The sequence below is a fragment of the Hippocampus bargibanti genome, linkage group LG16 (assembly GCF_051943395.1).
Source record: "Hippocampus bargibanti isolate YZ-2025 linkage group LG16, ASM5194339v1, whole genome shotgun sequence".
NCBI lineage: Eukaryota > Metazoa > Chordata > Actinopteri > Syngnathiformes > Syngnathidae > Hippocampus > Hippocampus bargibanti.
In genome coordinates, this window is record NC_142749.1 from 14,538,657 (window position 1) to 14,557,111 (window position 18,455).

Consider the following 18,455-nt stretch of genomic DNA (forward strand, 5'->3'; position numbering starts at 1 on the left):
TGTTTTGACTCCTTTTCTCTACCTTCAGTGCTAGTTGGTATTAGTTTAGCCCTATGCTGGAGGGTTCTGATAACTCCTAGTTTATGTTGTAAAGGGTGGTTAGAGTCAAAAAGTAAGTATTGGTCAGTGTGCGTAGCCTTCCTAAAGACTTCTGTTTTTAGCGCTCTGTCCTCTTTTATAATTACTTTACAATCCAAGAAGGCTAGTTGGTTCTCTTGAATGTCCTCACGAGTAAATTTAATGTTGAAGTCTACAGAGTTGAGATGATCTGTGAAGGATTGAATTTCTTGTTTCTTAATTATGACAAAAGTATCGTCCACATATCTAAACCAGTGTCTAGGTTTTGTCCCTGGGAAGGATGTGAGGGCCTGTTTCTCCATCTCTTCCATGTAAAGATTAGCCACTATGGGTGAAACTGGTGAGCCCATAGCACAACCATGGATTTGTTTATAAAATTTTTCCCGAAATTGAAAATACGTAGTATTAAGGCAGATTTCTAATAATTGGCAGATGTGATCCGGTTTCAGTTTGGTTCTTTCATGCAGAGAAACATCCGCCAGCAGCCTCGTCCTCACCACTGAGACTGCTGCTGGGGTTGGGACAGATGTAAAGAGAGAAGTCACATCGTATGATGCCAAAGTTTCCTCAGGTTCCAATATGAGGTCTTTGATCCTCTCTACAAACCCTGTGGTGTTCTCTACGTGGTATTCTGTGTTACCAACCAACGGAGCTAAAATAGTTTTTAAATATTTGGCTACATTGTATGTAGAGGAGTCAATGCTACAAACAATGGGTCGGAGGGGGAACCCTTCTTTATGTATTTTTGGCAGGCCATAGATACATGGCGTGGCCTGTCCCGGGTATAATCTAAAATACATCTGTTTGTCTATATGTTTTCCTTTCTCTAACTTTTGGAGACAGTCAATCATTTCTGAGAGTAGGGACCTATCATAGCTGTGTCCGGCGCCACCAGGTCTGGACATTAGGGATATATAAATGGGGCCGATACGACCAGTCAGACTTTAGTTCGCTGACGAAGCCTCTTGGATAGGAGGCGAAACGTCCGAAACCTTCACTTTTGTACAGATGACGGCTGAAGAAACCTTCTCATCAATATGCAGTCTATATAATTTTGAAAAAATACCGGAAACTACTTTTTAGGAATGTGTTACTTGACAACAGACAGCAACTGTTGCTCACTTTGACAACTTCCGTTCCCCACACTAGTTTCCACAGTCCACGCGTCCCTCTATCCTTCAGTCGGACCCGAAATGTTCAGTCCGACCGGCGTATCGGAATGTTTTCGCGAGTGGGGAGATTTAGAGAAACACTATCAACAAATTCAGGTGAGTTCTTTTCACCATCCGTTCGTTGTACGCTTTGTACTGTCGTCAGGCGACAACAGAGGGAGCCCGGGGTTAGCTTGGAGGCGGTGTTGTGTTCCTTGTGTTTAAACATGTCTGTTTCTTTAGGAGCAGTTTTTTACCTTGAGGCTACGTGTTAAGTAGCAATAAACTACATAAAACAAGAGTTCAAAAGTTTGAACAAACCTATAGTTGTCACATTTTAACGTAGCTAGCTACACGCTACGTTTTACACAGATCACCCGAATATACTTGTGTCGAAATCACTGAACAAAACACAAATATATTAAGTAAAACACATATACGTAGGTTATATATATATATATATATATATATATATATATATATATATATATATATATATATATATATATATATATATATATATATATCGTTGGAAGTGTTATATGAAAATATCTTACCGTGACCTGTTACTCAATTGCAATTTTCTACACGCTAACAAGTGGTATAGAGAATGGATGGATGAAAGTCTACCTTTACAAAGGCAATCATGCTCCCTTTGCTCTTGTGCTTCAGGATACACATCGTCTGTACAAAGTGAAGCTTGAGGAAGTCACCAAATTGCAGAATAGCTGCACGTCTGCCATTTCACGTCATCGGAAGAAGCTGAAGGAGCTATCCTCATCGCTTGAACAGTAGGTTTATCACCTATTTTTTTAGCACCTAAACACACTTACACGTCAACAATGTGTTGTGGGGTCTCACAGAGAATTTTCCAACTTTCAGATGCAAGGTTAACCACCTAGAGCAAAAGTTAAGTCTGGAGCAAATGGACTCCATCGCTGATATCCAGGTGGCAATCGGCGAGCGAGCCGATGCCTTTACTGAGATGGAAGCTTTTCTGCCAAAGAAAAACGGGTTTGGTTTCCCTTTATAATGTGTTTTGGGTTGTCAGTCAGTATTATTTTTATTTGGTAAATCCAAATCAATGTTTTTTTATTGTGATTACTATGTTTCCCCCTTATAGGCTATACCTGACTCTTGTTTTAGGAAATGTCAATGTTACACTCCTCAATAAACAGTCAAAGTAAGTCCCTTCCATTGTATTTACCTGTCGACACGGTGATCATCTTACAGCTAAATGACCAGTCTTCAACCTCTTCCCTGCCTTACAGATTTGCCTACAAGGACGAATATGAGAAATTTAAGCTCATTCTCACTGTCATCCTCTTCCTCTTTTCCTTCACATGTCGCTTTTTATTCAGCTACAGGTAAGTCATACAATGATGTAAAACTAATTTAGTGTATGGGTTAGCAATACCTCCAATTTAAAATTTTCCTCCTCTCATAGAGCATTGGATGCCCTTTTCAACTTCCTCCTGGTGTGGTACTACTGCACGCTCACTATTCGTGAGAGCATTCTCATCAATAACGGCTCCAGGTGCATGATCGGCTAAAATATTTAGATTCACGTTCACAACATCAGTGACTAATACATGACTTCTAATGTACTTTGTATATGTAGTGAATTAGTAGCTTGTGTAACTTATTTTTTTATTTTCACAACACATTATTTTAGTTCTTCAATATTTACCGTATTTTCTGCACTATAAAGCTTACCTATTTTTTTTTTTTTTTTTCAATAAATGACCATGCACCTCATAATACGGTGCACCTTATGTATGGAAAACAGTTTAAAAATATCATTCATTGAAGGTGTGCCTTATATTCCAGGAAATATGGCACCTACCCCCTTAAAATATTGAAATAAATTGTAATTTGATTGAGTGGGACAAGTTATAGGTCATATTCCAGGTGGAAAAGTATTAAAATGAATTAATTCTCTGCCATTCCAGAATTTCAGCCAATAAAGCACTGGTCAGACCTCTGGCAATGTTTTTCCCTCCCACAAGGGGGCAGTATTTGCCTTTTGTACAGCCACCCCCATTTTAAGTTCAGATAACTCCAGACCCATATAATGTAATCATAAGACATAAAGTGCCATTCGCAAATTTGTTCAGGTTTTGTTTTTTCATGCTTGGGTGCCGATAAAGTGCTGGCCATGGCCTCTGGCAATGTTTTTTTTTTCCACAAGGGGGCATCATTTCCATTCTTTCTAAGTTAGCGCTTTGTTCCAGCTTCAGCTGTTGTTAAAGCGCTTTATAAACCAATATGTATATGGATTGCCCCCCATTTCAAGCTCATATAACTCCAGACCCATATAATTTACAAATTAACTTTTTTTTTTTTTTCTGACTAAAGAAGAGACTCTAAGGTTTCTGACTTACGCTGCATTGAATGTTTATGTAGTCTTAAAACTCAATATTTTGTGGGTCCTGGAATTTGAGTGCAAAAGACAAAAACCCAAACCTCAGGTTTTGCATTGATTTGCATTGGATGTTTATGTAGTCCTAAAACTTAATATTCTGTCTGTCCTGGAATTTGAGTGAAAATGACAAAAACCCTGGCATTGCAGGGGACACATTTTTGCACATCGTCTGGCAGTGAATGAGTTAACCTATTTACACCGACCGACCGTGTTCATATGAACACAAATAAATTAATGTTCAAATGATTTAATGTTGTTTCTAGCCACATTTTTGTTAAGTGTGTATAATTAAATTATTGTTCATTATATACTCCCTTTGAACCTATTTGATACTGTATATTTTATTTTTTAGATTTTTTTTTAAGAATTTATCTATGCTCATACGAACACAGAAAATGTCATTTTTAAATAAATCTGTTAAAAAGCCTCTGATTAATTTCTAATCAAATTAATTTGTTCTAATCGGGTTTTATCTTCATTTGTCTTATGCTGTCATTTTTTTTTTTTATTGCGAAAAATAGCCATTCTCAGCCTCACTGTCATCCGCTTTCAGGATACGAGGCTGGTGGGTGTTTCATCACTACGTGTCCACCTTCCTGTCAGGAGTCATGCTCACTTGGTGAGAGGCTTTGCTCAATTCTCTCCACTCAAGTCAACCCCCCTTCCTCTATCCACCTTTTTACATTTTTATTTCTGCTCACAGGCCCGAGGGCGCTCTGTACCAAATGTTTCGGAACCAGTTCCTCTCCTACTGCTTTTACCAAAGTAAACCAGCACCAGTCATAAACTACTTGATTTGAACCTTTACACTACACTACTATATACAGTAAAGTCTCGTTATATCGATATTCAAGGGAGTCCGAAAAAATATCGATATAACCGGGACTATCGATATATCCGACCCTGTTTGCATGTAATTTTCTCCGTGCGTGCATAGAAATAGTATCGATATAACCGGGACTATCGATATATCCGATATCGATATAACGAGACTTTACTGTAATTATTTTTCTTTCCACTCTGTAGGTTTTGTCCAGTTTTTACAGTATTACTACCAGAGTGGCTGCCTGTACAGATTACGAGCCCTCGGAGAACGACACAACATGGATCTCACTGTTGGTTAGTTTTAGATATTTGGACCCAATTGTAATTCGTAGTACAGTGATACCTCTGTTTACGAACCCTTTGGCTTACATACTTTTCGGTTTACGAATGTTAAATTTATGAAAAATTTACCTTGGCATACTCGTTTTTTTTCATACACGGAGCTCCCTCAATCAGTGATGTGTCGTTCGCTAACGAGCCCGTTCTTCTAACAACAAAATGGCAGCCAACTGTTTTTATCCTCTATTCCCCGCCCCCAGTCTTCGGTTAAAGCCACGTGATTGGTCAAGAACGCAGCAGTGAGGGGAGGTGGTTTAAACATTAGTTCAAAAGCAGAGTGTACACTGGAAGGTTAAAATATCCCATCAATCAGGCTCCACAAATAACCTGCACAAGCCATCTGTACACTTGATGCAAAAAGCTATCAACCCAGCTAAACAGAACATAAGTCACGAGGAACTAGATAGAATTATCACAAAGAAAGCACCTACAAGGGATCATTCCTCAAGATGGTGAAAGAAGAAGGTTACTTTCCTCATCAAGTGTTTAATGCTGAGGAAACCGGCCACTCCATTCCATCAAGCCATCAACGACCATCACAAAGGTAAATAAAACGACTTTATTATACGGTACAGTTTATTAATTTAATTATAATACCATAGCACATTTATTATACATAAAATAAGGTTTATTTCGTGTAGTTTTAAGGCTTAGAAAATTAGAAAGTTATGTTTTATGGGGACCTGGGAACAGATTATTCTCATTTTAATGGTTTCCTATGGGAAATTAATTTTTGGGATACACACTTTTCACCTTACACACTCTGTCTGGGAACCAATTAAGTTCGTAAGCCAAGGTATCACTGTACTGTATTGTCCGGCCCACCCAAAAATATTTCTTTTCCCTCTGTTCGCATTTCTTCAGAGGGTTTCCAGTCATGGATGTGGAGGGGACTCACCTTCCTGCTGCCATTTTTGTTCTTTGGTCAAGTGAGTTGAATTTCCAAAGCTTTCTTAACTCATTCACTGCCAGACGATGTGCAAAAGTATGTCCACTCCAGTGCCCAGGTTTGTGTCTTTTTCACTCAAATTGCAGAACCCACACAATATTGCGTTTTAAGGGCTACATAAACATACAATGCAGCGTAAATCAGACACCTAATAACATTCCTCGTCGTCACAGTTCTGGCAGCTGTACAATGGCATCACACTCTTCAAGATGTTCCAGCTACCAGAGTGCAAAGAGTGGCAGGTGTGTCACCTAATATGTTCAACTTCAAAAAGCAATCGATTGAAATCCAATTCCAAACTAATATTTGCTTTTTTTTTGTGCTCGAGGTGGCGATGTGCTGCTGCTCTTACATGACTCTGTTTCTCGGCAACTTCTTCACCACGCTGGGGGTGGTCTACCACAAGTACATGATGAACCAAGACAAGCCCAAGTCCTTATAGGACTTTAGCGTTTGTACCTCCATTTTACTGTTACGCTTATCCGCTCTCCTTGCGTTGTCACTCAGTGACTGACGCTCTGAGGTCGTGGGTTATCGGAGAATTGTTACCCAAGTGTACTTAATTATCATGTGATTCATCGGTATACAGTACGTCACAAAAAACATGTGCACGGTCCCGTATCTGATGATTAAATGCACTCCTGTAAAAATGCAGCTTGCACTGAATTACATACTGTTGTGTGGTTTTTAGGGGGCAAGTCGTAGTGTGTAATAAAATGCAGTTCGCTAAATTGACCAAAAGAGGGCGGCATCGGGACGCAGCTTCACAATTTGGCATCATTGAATCACAATTGATCCAAATTGTAATTTTGTTTGTTATCATTATTAGCCCCCCTAAAAAAATAAATAAATAAAACATTTATTCACCTATTAAATTCAATTGGAATGCTTTCCAATGCAATTCTTTCATTCTCAACCATTTGCCCTGGGCAAGTTTTATTTTTAACAAGTCGGGCACACATTCATATGTATAATGTCACGCTAGTGATCTTCTTATACGACCGCGCAACTTCGTCCTCCGGTTTATGATTTAAAATTTTTCTTGATGCCAAGACATGAAAGAAGGCGAGAAAAAGGGGCGCCATAAGATCACAGGCAAAGTGCAGCTGAAAGTTTAAAATGAAAAGCAGCTTTACACCCCCAATTTGCTGCCGCGGAACTTCTGTAGAAGGAGGGAGAGCGTGGAGGGGGTGTATCCGTGAGGGCTGGAGGGTGAGGTTGGTGAAGGGGGGATTCTCTTGTGCCAGTCTGCTCCTCTTTCATGTTCCTCATTAAAGTCTAGAAGGGGAACGAGAAGCCCAAGGACAAACTATGTAAGGGATGAGGAGGAGGAGGGGGCTACCAAAACGGCTTTTTTAGCCCAAGAATTGTTCACCTTAATTTTGTAAACAATCCCATATGTAGGTCAATATGCTAAGCTATTATTTACTCCCTGGAAAATAAACATTACACCACAATTTGACTGGGCAAATGATGTCATAGTTGCAAGTAACTTTTAGTTGCTGCATAAGAATTCGTGTGTATGAAATAATCTGTCTTCCTCTTGTGGTGGTATAAATAATAATAATGATAATAATAATAATAAATTTCATTTACAAGCGCCTTTCAAAACTCTCAAAGTCACTTTACAGTCACAGGATAAATGTTTCTAAGGGTGAGCAGCGGCAGCCACACGCTCCACTCAACCCGGAAGTAACTCAAATAGAATACTCAGACAAATAGATAGAAAGCTAGCTAGCAAGCCAATAGATAGCTAATAGCTAGCCAGCTAGATAGTCATTTATAAAAGCCTTTTTCAGTTTTTTATGTGTGATATATCATGAATATCCACAAGTAATTGACACCCTCTTTTCTACTAGATGGGTGTAATGGGTTCCTCACAAAACATCAACATAGTTACTGGTACTGTCTCAATGAAGTGCCTCAACTAATGCTAACATACCGGTAAGTAGTATTTTTGTTAAAGTGAAGCAACGTAAATCATAGGTAATTGGCCACAATATGCCACAAAATGGTGCATATAATTACCATAATCTAAATGAAGCACCTCAACTCACTACAGCATAGTTCTTTGACATAAAAATACTTCAGTACAGTAATAATAATAATAATAAAATAATAATAATAATTTCATTTATAAGCACCTTTCAAAACTCTCAAGGTCACTTTACAGTCACAGGATACGTTTTTCTGCGCGTGAGCAGCGGCAGCCACAGGCACCACCTTCCGGTTGTTCACTCAACCCGGAAGTAACTCAAATAGATAGAAAGCTAGCTAGATAGCTATATAGCTAAAACATAGCTAGCTAGATAGCCTGCCAGGGAGCTAAATAGCAAATAGCTAGCTGGCCAGAAGCTAGCTACATAGCTGGATAGCTAGGTAAATCTTCTTCGTTTCCTTTTTGACTGAAAAAAAAAACCCAATCATGGATAGAAAGGGGTTTTTGGGACGATAACGCCCTCAAACGACGCGCAGGGTGTCACCCGCATTGCAGCAAATTAGTTTCTGCGGGTTTTCAAAGCAAGTGAATACGACAAATATACCCTAACATATAAATACAGTAAAGTCTCGTTATATCGATATCGGATATATCGATAGTCCCGGTTATATCGATACTATTTCTATGCACGCACGGAGAAAATTACATGCAAACAGGGTCTGATATATCGATAGTCCCGGTTATATCGATATTTTTTCGGACTCCCTTGAATATCGATATAACGAGACTTTACTGTACGTATTTGACAACTGTGACCTTATGAACTTTGTCATTGTGTTTGGGCTGAAGGGACATTTGACAAAGCAGCAGCACCCTTCCACACAATATTTTATTTTTTTCCCCAAACATGGTACTGGTACCTTTTTCACACCTCTACCTTCAAGCTAACTGGCCTCCCTGCTGGACACAGATAAGGAGCCACTCACTCCTTTGCGGCCTGGACAGCTCGTCCACTGGGGAGGCTTGTTATCTTCAGCAGGTCAGACACGTGCTCATTTCCTATGGGAGGTGATAAGCTTATATCAGAGGGATGATTAAAAGAGAAGTAGGAAGAATTGTAGCCCAGAAGGGCTGAGAGGGGAATCTTTGATTAAGAATGAGGATCGTAAGCCGTGCGCGATGTGCACAAAAAGTCTTGGGACATCCCATAAAATAAATCAAAGCCGTATTGCACAGTTGTATCCTTCAAGACTTTTGGGTGCAGTGTATGTGTATATAATAATAATAATACATGTCATTTATAAGCGCCTTTCAAAACTCTCAAGGTCACTTTACAGTCACAGGATAAGTTTTGCAATGGGTAGAGCAGCGACAGCCACACGCGCCAGCGTTCACTCAACCCCGGAAATAACTCAAATAGATAGAAAGCTAGTTAGCTAGCCAAGAGATGACTAATACTAGCAATACATTTCATTTACACGTCACAATTGAAATGACAATTATAAGGAAAGAAACAATATGTGTATTATATATGTTTATAATATATGTCTAATATATAATGGTGGTGCTGTTCGACCATGTAGTTTGATGTTCTTCCGCCGATAACTAGTCCGCCAGCTATGGTGGCGCTCCATGTGTTTCCCGAAAACTAGTTCGTATGCCAATATTATATACTTGTGAATTTAATATTAGTAATTTCGTTAGCTAAAGCATTCGTAAGCCGAGGTATCACTGTGTGTGTGTATGTATGTATATATATATATATGTATATGTATGAGTCTTGACTCATACCTTTGCCCTAATTTTCTTCAAATGATGCCAATCAAAGTTGATTGGTGTCATAATTCATTCATCCGTTTTATATAAATGCTTCAGTCAAATGAGTCCCTCTCGAAAACAAGTGTTAATGCTATGAATGCCCCCCCACTTCCCCCCATAACTTCCCCTCTCTCATTAGCAAATGAAGTCCCACAGCAGCATGCCATGTGAACGGTGGGGACAACACAATGAAATATCCATAATTAATAAGAATGTGGTGATGGGGTTTTTTGATTGCATCCACTTGTCTAATGAGACTGAAACCTTCAAGGCCCCCGCCGAGTGCAGGAAAAAAGAGAATTCATCTTTATTTTAAAGGCGATAGGCCCCAGCAGGACAGTACCTACCTGAGAACTACCACCTAACTGAGCTCTGAGCGACCCCCTGACTATTCACCATGCTGATTGCGCACTGCTGGTTGCCATAGCAGCAGCAACCAAATTCAGACAAGAATGGTATGGTATGTATGTATGTATGTATGTATGTATGTATGTATGTATGTATGTATGTATGTATGTATCTATGTATGTATGTACAGTAAAGTCTCGTTATATCGATATCGGATATATCGATAGTCCCGGTTATATCGATACTATTTCTATGCACGCACGGAGAAAATTACATGCAAACAGGGTCGGATATATCGATAGTCCCGGTTATATCGATATTTTTTCGGACTCCCTTGAATATCGATATAACGAGACTTTACTGTATGTATGTATGTATGTATGTATGTATGTATGTATGTATGTATGTATGTGTGTGTGTGTGTGTGTGTGTGTGTGTGTGTGTGTGTGTGTGTGTGTGTGTGTGTATGTATGTATGTATGTATGTATGTATGTATGTATGTATGTATGTATCAATCAATCAATCCAAATGTTCAATATAAACATTCAAATACAAATATTCATCCATTGTCTCCGACAGTCCTTGACCCACATTTCAGGTGCGTTGGGCCCTTAGGAGGTGTCGGATGAACAAGTAGACAACAAAGTGCTTGATTGAGTAAGTCCACTCCCACACACATGCACACACACACATGGACACAGCGACTTCTTATAGACCAGATGGCCGATCTCTCCGAGCCCTGAGAAAATTAATCACAAAATATTTTTTGGCCTCACGTCCACCCGCATACAAACCCGACTAAATGCATGGTAGACCCCCGTCGCGCACAGCTAGCCGTGTATCAGGTGCACTCAATGGTCGATCGTGGACTGGAGATTGAGTTTTGTGGCTTGAACACGCCGGGCCCTGCTTGACATCATTCTCTATTGAATTCAAAACCACATGACCATCTGCATTTATCCAGGCTTGAAGATTGCTAAAACATGAACGGATTTATTTTCAGAGCACACAAGCCTTTTGGTTCCCAATTTAGGTACGATTCTTCAATTACTCTGGATAAAAAAAATAAAGGTTCCTTTTCACGATTGGCTTCTTTCATCAAGATGAGGGGTGTTCTTACCACGACCTGGAAAAATCAATGCCAAATTGTCAAGGGTTTTTCTTATATGTACACAAAACGGCGTGTAACCTGAAAAAATGGACCACATGAACTCATTCACTGCCATTCACAAATTTATTCGGGAATTGAAAATATCAAATAGAGCACCATTCCCATTTTTTTGTTATGCTTGGGTACCGATAAAGTGCTGGCCATGGCCTTTGGCAATGTTTTTCTTTTCCATAAGGGGGCAGCATTTCCATTTTTTTCCATGTTAGACGCTTTGTTCCAGCTTCAGCTGTTGTTAAAGCGCTATATAAACCAATATGTATGTATTGTATTTTGTAAAGCCACCCCCATTTCAAGCTCATATAACTCCAGACCCATATAATTTAGGAATTAACCCTTTTTTTCTGATGAGAGAAGATAGTCTACGGTTTCTTACGCTGCTTTGAATGTTTATGTAGTCCTAAAATTCAATATTCTATATATTTGAGTTTATTATTATTATTATTATTATTATTATTATTATTATATTATTATTATGTGGGTCCTGGAATTCAAATGAAAATGACAAAAACCCTGGCACCGGAGCGGACACATTTTTGCACATGTCTGGCAGTGAATGAGTTAATTGTTATGGTGTATTGTGCTTTCTACTATCTTTGTGACTAATTTATTGCCTGTATGATAGTTGTCCATATTAAGCGCTTTGTTACAGCTTCAACTGTTGTTAAAGCGCTATAGAAACCAATATGTATGTATTGCATTGTATTTTGGACAGCCGCCCTCATTTCAAGCTCATATAACTCCACATCCATATAATTTAGGAATTAACTATTTCTGATGACGCAAGAGAGTCTAGGGTTTCTAACACTGTACTGAATATTAATATAATCCTAAACCGCAATAGTCTGTGGGTCCTGCAATTTGAGTGAAAAATGACACAAACCCTGGCACTGGAGTGGACACATTTTTGCACGTCTGGCATTGAACGAGTTAAGCACTTCTTCTTTTTCCACTGATGGATGCAGAAAGCTCTCAGTAAGCGGTCTGAATGCAATGCCGAAGCACAAAAGTGCTGTGTGACAGCTTTAAAAATATCACACGCATTTATTTCTTTCTGTTTCACTGTTCGTCTTTTTTTTTTTTTTTTGCATTTACTCCCTAAAGGCTCATTGTTGTCGTCTTCACTGCGGCCATTGTTGCAAAGCACCGGTCTCCCCTGGTTACCACCGGACCGGCTTTTAATGGCCGCGCTGCCTCTCTCAGTCTGGCCTTCAGTCCATCAGCGCTCAAACTGGGGTCCTCGCTGTCATATCTTATAACCCTGCAAAATAATCAGAACATTTTAACGTCTCCTCGAGTTTTATTTTCATTCGTTATACATTGCGCGCTAGATTTAAGCTAGTGGAACTTCATCGGAAAATGTTCGGCTCCATCATAATAATAATCCATTTCATTTCTAAGCGCCTTTCAAAACTCAAGGTCACTTTACAGTCACAGAATCAGTTTTTCTGCGCGTGAGCAGCGGCGGCCACATGCGCCAGCGTTCACTCAACCCGGAAGTAACTCAAATAGATAGAAAACTAGCTAGCTAGCTCATAGATACTAGCTAGATAGTCACATAGCTGATAGTCATATAGCTAATAGATAGCGAAAGCAAGTAGATAGGCAGCTAGGTAGATAGCGAATAGCTATCAGAATCGGAAAACCTTTATTCGTCCCACAATTGGGAAATTTGCAGAGAGCTAATGGATAGCCAGCTAGGTAGCTAGCTAGATAGTAAATTGATAGCAAATGGACAGCCAATAGATCGCCAGCTAGGTAGCTAGCTAATAGATAGCAAGCTAGACAGTTAGCTAACTACCTAGATAGCCATATAGCTAATAGATAGCAAATGGATAGCAAATAGATAGGCAGCTAGGTATATAGTGAATAGATATCAGAATCAGAAAACCTTTATTCGTCCCACAATGGGGAAATTTGCAGATAGCAAATGGATAGCCAGCTAAGTAGCTAGCTAGATAGCAAATAGATAGCCAGCTAGCTAGCTATCTAATAGATCGCAAATAGATAGCCAGCTAGGCAGCTAGCTAGATAGCAAATAGATAGGAAATGGATAGCAAATAGATAGCCAGCTAGGTAGATAGCAAATAGATAGCAAATGGATAGCAAATTGATTCCCAGCTTGGTAGATAGCAAGCGAATAGCTAGCTAGCTGGATACAAGATGTGTTTTTCTCTTTGTTTGATGTTTAGTTTGACGCGAACTGGGATTGGTGATAAACGGTGTGAAATTTCTCTGAAATAAAAGGTGCCTTTCACCTGTTTCCAAACGTCTTACTTGCGCACTGTGAACACCATCTGGGAACAACACAAGTCTTAATGTGATGTGATGTGATGATTGAGTGCCGAGGCTGCGGTGACCTCACTGCGGTGACCTCACCTGGGGTAGTCACTCAAATTATAGGGGTTTATTGGCCTTCCGTTGGGGTTTCTTTCTCGCCCAATTGCAGTCGTGGCGGTACACGTTGTCTCTTGCAGACATTCGGTGAAAGTTCGTAACTGTGCTAGGATAAATAGAAAAGCTATTTAAAAAAATGGCCATCCATTGCTCTATGCCAGGGGTGTCAAAGTCATTTTTTGCCGTGGGCCACATTGTAGTTATGGTTTCCTATCGAGGGCCGTTATGAATTTGGGGAACCCATTAAAATGTTTAAATCCCTTCAAATATTACATATAGAGCACACAGCAAATTAATGAATAACTCGTTTTCAAATCTGAAGTCAAGAATAATGACTTTTATTGTGGTTGACATCCAAAAATATGAAATTTTGGCTCAGATTTTAGCAATCATCATGGAATTTAACAAGTTTGATTTGCTTTCGTGGGCCGAAAAAAATGACCTGGCGGGCCGGATTTGGCTCGCGGGCCTTGACTTTGACACCTGTGCTCCATGGTGATCTCTCACTACTTACAGTCAAACATAGCAATACTATGTATTGCTATGTTTTTCCAAGTAAATATTATATAACTCGACTTTTCATCTATCGCAGATGGGCCTGGTCCTCATTAACGGCAAAAAAAAGATATTGTCATCTTTTTATGCTGTAAATATTTCACATTATTTCTTTTTATCCCTTTTATCTTAGTGTGATCTGCTGCATCCGTCGAGACACCGACCCGCTTGCCCCAAATGTAGAAATGACCTGGAAATTTAATTTGGAGACACGTATGGATACAACACATATAAAGAAGGTAAATCTCTTCCATATGATTGTCTTTGTGCGATCATGTTCCAGAACTAAAACAATAAAAGTGACTTAATAATATTGAGCTATTCACTCCTCCGTCTTACCTTAGAGCCAGTGGGCATTTTTCGCCGTTTAACGTAATTCACTTTTGGATATTACGGACATAAATCTCCTTTAATTGTCAGGCTGTTTGCCGCTCCTTTGCTCTCATTTCCTTCTGACAATTCACAACCTTGACTTGGTCTGGCACCCCCGCAGTGAAGCGCTCTGGCCCCGCGATCTCTGTGACCGCTGCGTGTGCTGCGCAAGCATGGCCGCCATCCTTAAAAAAACAATGTTTACAAAGATTAACATTAATTTTGTTGTCCATGAAATATCAATACAATACATATTGATTTATATAGCGCTTTAACAACAATTCCAGAACCCCCAGAATATTGAGTTTTAGGACTACATAAACATTCAATACAGGGTTAGAAACCCAAGACTCTCTTATTTCATCAGAAAAATATAGATAATTTCTAAATTATATGGGTCTGGAGTTATATAAGCTTGAAATTAGGGCGGCTGTCTAAAATACAATGCAATACATACATATTGGTTTATGTAGCGCTTTAACAGAACAACGATTAACATGAACAGCTATCATATACAGGAAATAAAGCAGTCACAAAGATAGTAGAAAGCACGATAAACCACGATAATTATCATTAACTCATTCACTGCCAGACATAAGCAAAAATATGTCCACTCCAGTGCCAGGGTTTTTGTCATTTTCACTCAAATTGCAGAACCCACAGAATATTGAGTTTTAGGACTACATAAACATTCAATGTAGCGTAAGAAAACTTAGACTATCTTCTTTCATCAGAAAAAAAAGAGTTAATTCCTAAATTATAATGGTCTGAAGTTATGTGAGCTTGAAATGGGGGTGGCTGTACAAAATACAATATATACATGTTGATTTATATAGCGCTTTAACACCAGCTGAAGCTGGAACAAAGCGCTAACATGGTAAAAAGGGAAATCCTGCCCCCTTGTGGAGGAGAAAAAAAAATGCCAGAGGCCATAGACAGTGCTTGATCGGCACCCCAAGCATGAAAAAACAAAGCCTGAACAAAATCGAGAATCGCGTTTTTCGTCATATTTTGAATTCCCGAATACATTTGTGAATGGCAGTGAATGAGTTAATATATCATATTATTATTTTGTATGACATATCTGCCCATTTTAGGTTGACAAAACAGCTATTGGCTGGCTATCTATTGGCTATGAATTAGCTGGCTAGCTATATATTAGTTATCTATTAGCTAGCTAGTTTCTATCTATTTGAGTTACTTCCTCTAGCTAGTTTTCTATCTATTTGAGTTACTTCCGGGTTGATTGAACGCTGGCGCATGTGGCTGCTGCTGCTCGCCCACAGAAAAACTGATGCTGTGACTGAAAAGTGACCTTGAGAGTTTGGAAAGGCGCTTAGAAATGAAATGTATTATTATTATTACAATTTAAAAAAAATCTAATAGTCAAACTGAACACCCTGACTTCAGTCCCCGTCGGCAACAGAGCGACAAAAAAAAAAAATGAAAAATAAACCAGAAGCGAACAAAGAAGTTTGACTTGCTTTAAAAATTGAATGATTTGGCAAGAGCGCGCTCATATTTATTCCCCCCTCAGGGTGGAAACGGGAGTAGAACTTTGCATGAGGTTGAGGATTTTTTTTTCTTCCCCCTGCCAAGTTCAATGATGTTTTTTTAAAGTCCTTTCACTCGCTTTTTGATGAAAAACAGACTCGGGCTAGCAGAGGATATTCAGAGAGAAAGAGAGAGACGTGCATCTGGATTTTTACTCCTGAAACAAGCACACCCTGACACTTTGAATGATATGTCCCAATGCCGCCAGATTAAAAAGTATGCGAACCATTTAAATCAGAATTATCTTCATTGGCCAAGTATGTAAAACACACATGTAGAATTTGTATCCGGTACACACAGTCACAGTGATACCTTGGCTTACGAACTTAATTGGTTCCCAGAAAGTGTGTGTAAGGCGAAAAGTGTGTATTCCAAACATTAAGCCGAAAGGAAAAGAAGAATACGGTGATACCTCGGTTTACGAACCCCTTGGCTTACGAACTTTTCAGTTTACGAACTTTTTGGTTTATGAACTTTTTGGTTTACGAACTTTTTGGTTTACGAACTTTTTGGTTTACGAACGTTACATTTATGAAAAATTTACCTTGGCAGACGAATTTTGCCTTGGCATACAAACTTTTTTTGTCCACGGAGCTGCCTCAACGAGTGATGTGTCGTTCGCGAACGAGCCCGTTCTTCGAACAACCAAATTTTTCATCAATTTCCCGCCCCCAGCCTTCGGGTAAAGCCACATGATTGGTCAAGAACGTAGCAGTGAGGGTAGGGGGTGGTTTAAACATTAAATAGACAGGCAGACGACAGTGAGAGAGTTTCAACTTTGATAGTTCAAAGGCAGAGTGTAGACTGCAAGGTTAAAATATCCCATCAATCAGGCTCCACAAACAACCCGCACAAGCCATTTGTACACTTGATGCAAAAAACTATCAACCCAACTAAACAGAACACAATTGGTGAAGAACTAGATAAAATTATCGCAGGGAAAGCACCGCCCAGGGATCATTCCTCAAGATGGTGAAAGAAGAAGGTTACGTTCCTCATCAAGTGTTTAATGCTGATGAAACCGGCCACTCCATTCCATCAAGCCATCAACGACCTTTAGTAAGGTCAATAAAACGACTTTATTATACAGTACAGTTTATTTCTTTAATTATAATACCATATCACATTTATTATACATAAAATAAGGTATATGTTGTGTAGTTTTAAGGCTTACAAATTAGAAAATTATGTTTTATGGGGACCTGGGAACGGATTATTCTCATTTTAATGGTTTCCTATGGGAAATTAATTTTTGGGATACACACTTTTCGCCTTACACACTCTGTCTAGGACCCAATTAAGTTCGTAAGCCAACGTATTACTATATATATATATATATATATATATATATATATATATATATATATATATATATATATATATATATATATATATATATATATATATATATATATATATTTTAGGCCTCTGTTTGGAAAAAAAGGACAAAGAGTGGGAGGTTTCTACTGTTGCCAAAACAAAAGAAGTATGCACGTGTGTCCGTAGATGAAAAACTCGTTTATGAGCCGCCTGCAAATAGATTTCAGTGTGAGGGGGAGAGAGAATTTGACTCTTGTCCAAAGCAAATAGTCCCCTCCATGATGAGGTGCAACATGCGCTATTACGCTGCTGGCCCCGGTTTGTGGACCACTTGGCAAGGGAATGTAAAACCACGGGAATTAAGTAGCTCCCGCTCTTGTGTAAGCCTTCCCGGTCGCTCATGCCGCATCCGCATACCAACTCATGATCAAGTCCATGTGCAAAAAAATAAACATTTTGCAGACTGGTGATCTGCTCACCTATTTAGTTACTCATTAATCCCCGCATAGCTACTTGACTAACCGTTTACATAATCCATTCCAATAATAACTAATTTATCTTAAATGGTTTGTCTAAGGCAAAAATTAATATAAGGCAAGAAAACAGAATGTCGTCGGTGTCACGTTTTTGCGAGGTGGTGATGGCGGGTGTGGATCCCAAAAAGCAGGCCGGAGGGAGCAGGAGGTTTTTTGACAAATTGTATTGAATTAAAGTCAGCGGGAACAAAATGTAAAACATCAAAATCATCTGAACGGAAAAAATACAAAGTAGCAAAAGAAGACCAAAAGTAAAAGTCTGCCAAGGTTAAACAAACACATACAATACACAATGCATGCAGCAACCAAGCAGCAAACAAACAATGAACCGGCCCCGGATGGTCGTGCCGGGTGTCCTTTTAAGTGTCAATGATTAAACGACCAACACCTGCGAGGCTGCAGGCAGGGCTGACGTCGCTACCCGCTGGTCGCCAATCTGATCGGGACGACCATCACCTGTGAGGTGTAGGCGGGGCCGACAGCGCCCCCCGTTGGTCGCCAACCAGATCATGACAGTCGGTCTTGTTTGAACACGTACCGGAACTAATGTATTGCGTATGTGGAACTGTCGCGGCTTAGAATTGAAGCGGATTTACAGTACGTGAGATTTCTCGTACTTCTTCTCGTAAATCGATGCTACAGCGTCATGTTTGCTTTCAACATTTAGCTTGTAGACGACGT

The 18,455-nt window shown here is 39.4% G+C and overlaps 2 protein-coding genes across 2 annotated transcripts in view; both read left to right on the forward strand.

The window, feature by feature from the left end:
• Positions 1-1,191: 1,191 nt before the first annotated feature.
• LOC148886622 (transmembrane protein 120A-A-like) lies at positions 1,192-6,421 on the forward strand. The gene is made up of 12 exons (XM_089016476.1): positions 1,192-1,346; positions 1,902-2,020; positions 2,112-2,243; positions 2,353-2,412; positions 2,501-2,596; positions 2,677-2,766; positions 4,208-4,273; positions 4,358-4,419; positions 4,681-4,773; positions 5,683-5,747; positions 5,941-6,009; positions 6,096-6,421. The coding sequence occupies exons 1-12, from the start codon at positions 1,272-1,274 to the stop codon at positions 6,207-6,209; spliced, it is 1,041 nt and encodes a 346-aa protein (XP_088872602.1). The 5' UTR covers positions 1,192-1,271; the 3' UTR covers positions 6,210-6,421.
• A 3,221-nt stretch (positions 6,422-9,642) lies between these two features.
• mcama (melanoma cell adhesion molecule a) overlaps positions 9,643-18,455 on the forward strand; it is a 58,311-nt gene continuing 49,498 nt past the window's right edge. The window contains exons 1-3 of the mRNA XM_089016472.1: positions 9,643-9,979; positions 10,452-10,529; positions 14,126-14,231. The gene's annotated coding sequence lies outside the window, so the exon portion shown is untranslated. The remainder of the gene's footprint in view (positions 9,980-10,451; positions 10,530-14,125; positions 14,232-18,455) is intronic.

Coding starts and splice junctions, on each gene's coding strand:
- LOC148886622 (XM_089016476.1), top strand. CDS start 1,272: ATGTTCAGTCCGACCGGCGTATCGGAATGTTTTCGCGAGTGGGGAGAT. Junction 4,420..4,680: donor CTCCTACTGCTTTTACCAAA/GTAAACCAGCAC, acceptor TCCACTCTGTAG/GTTTTGTCCAGTTTTTACAG. Junction 4,774..5,682: donor CAACATGGATCTCACTGTTG/GTTAGTTTTAGA, acceptor GCATTTCTTCAG/AGGGTTTCCAGTCATGGATG.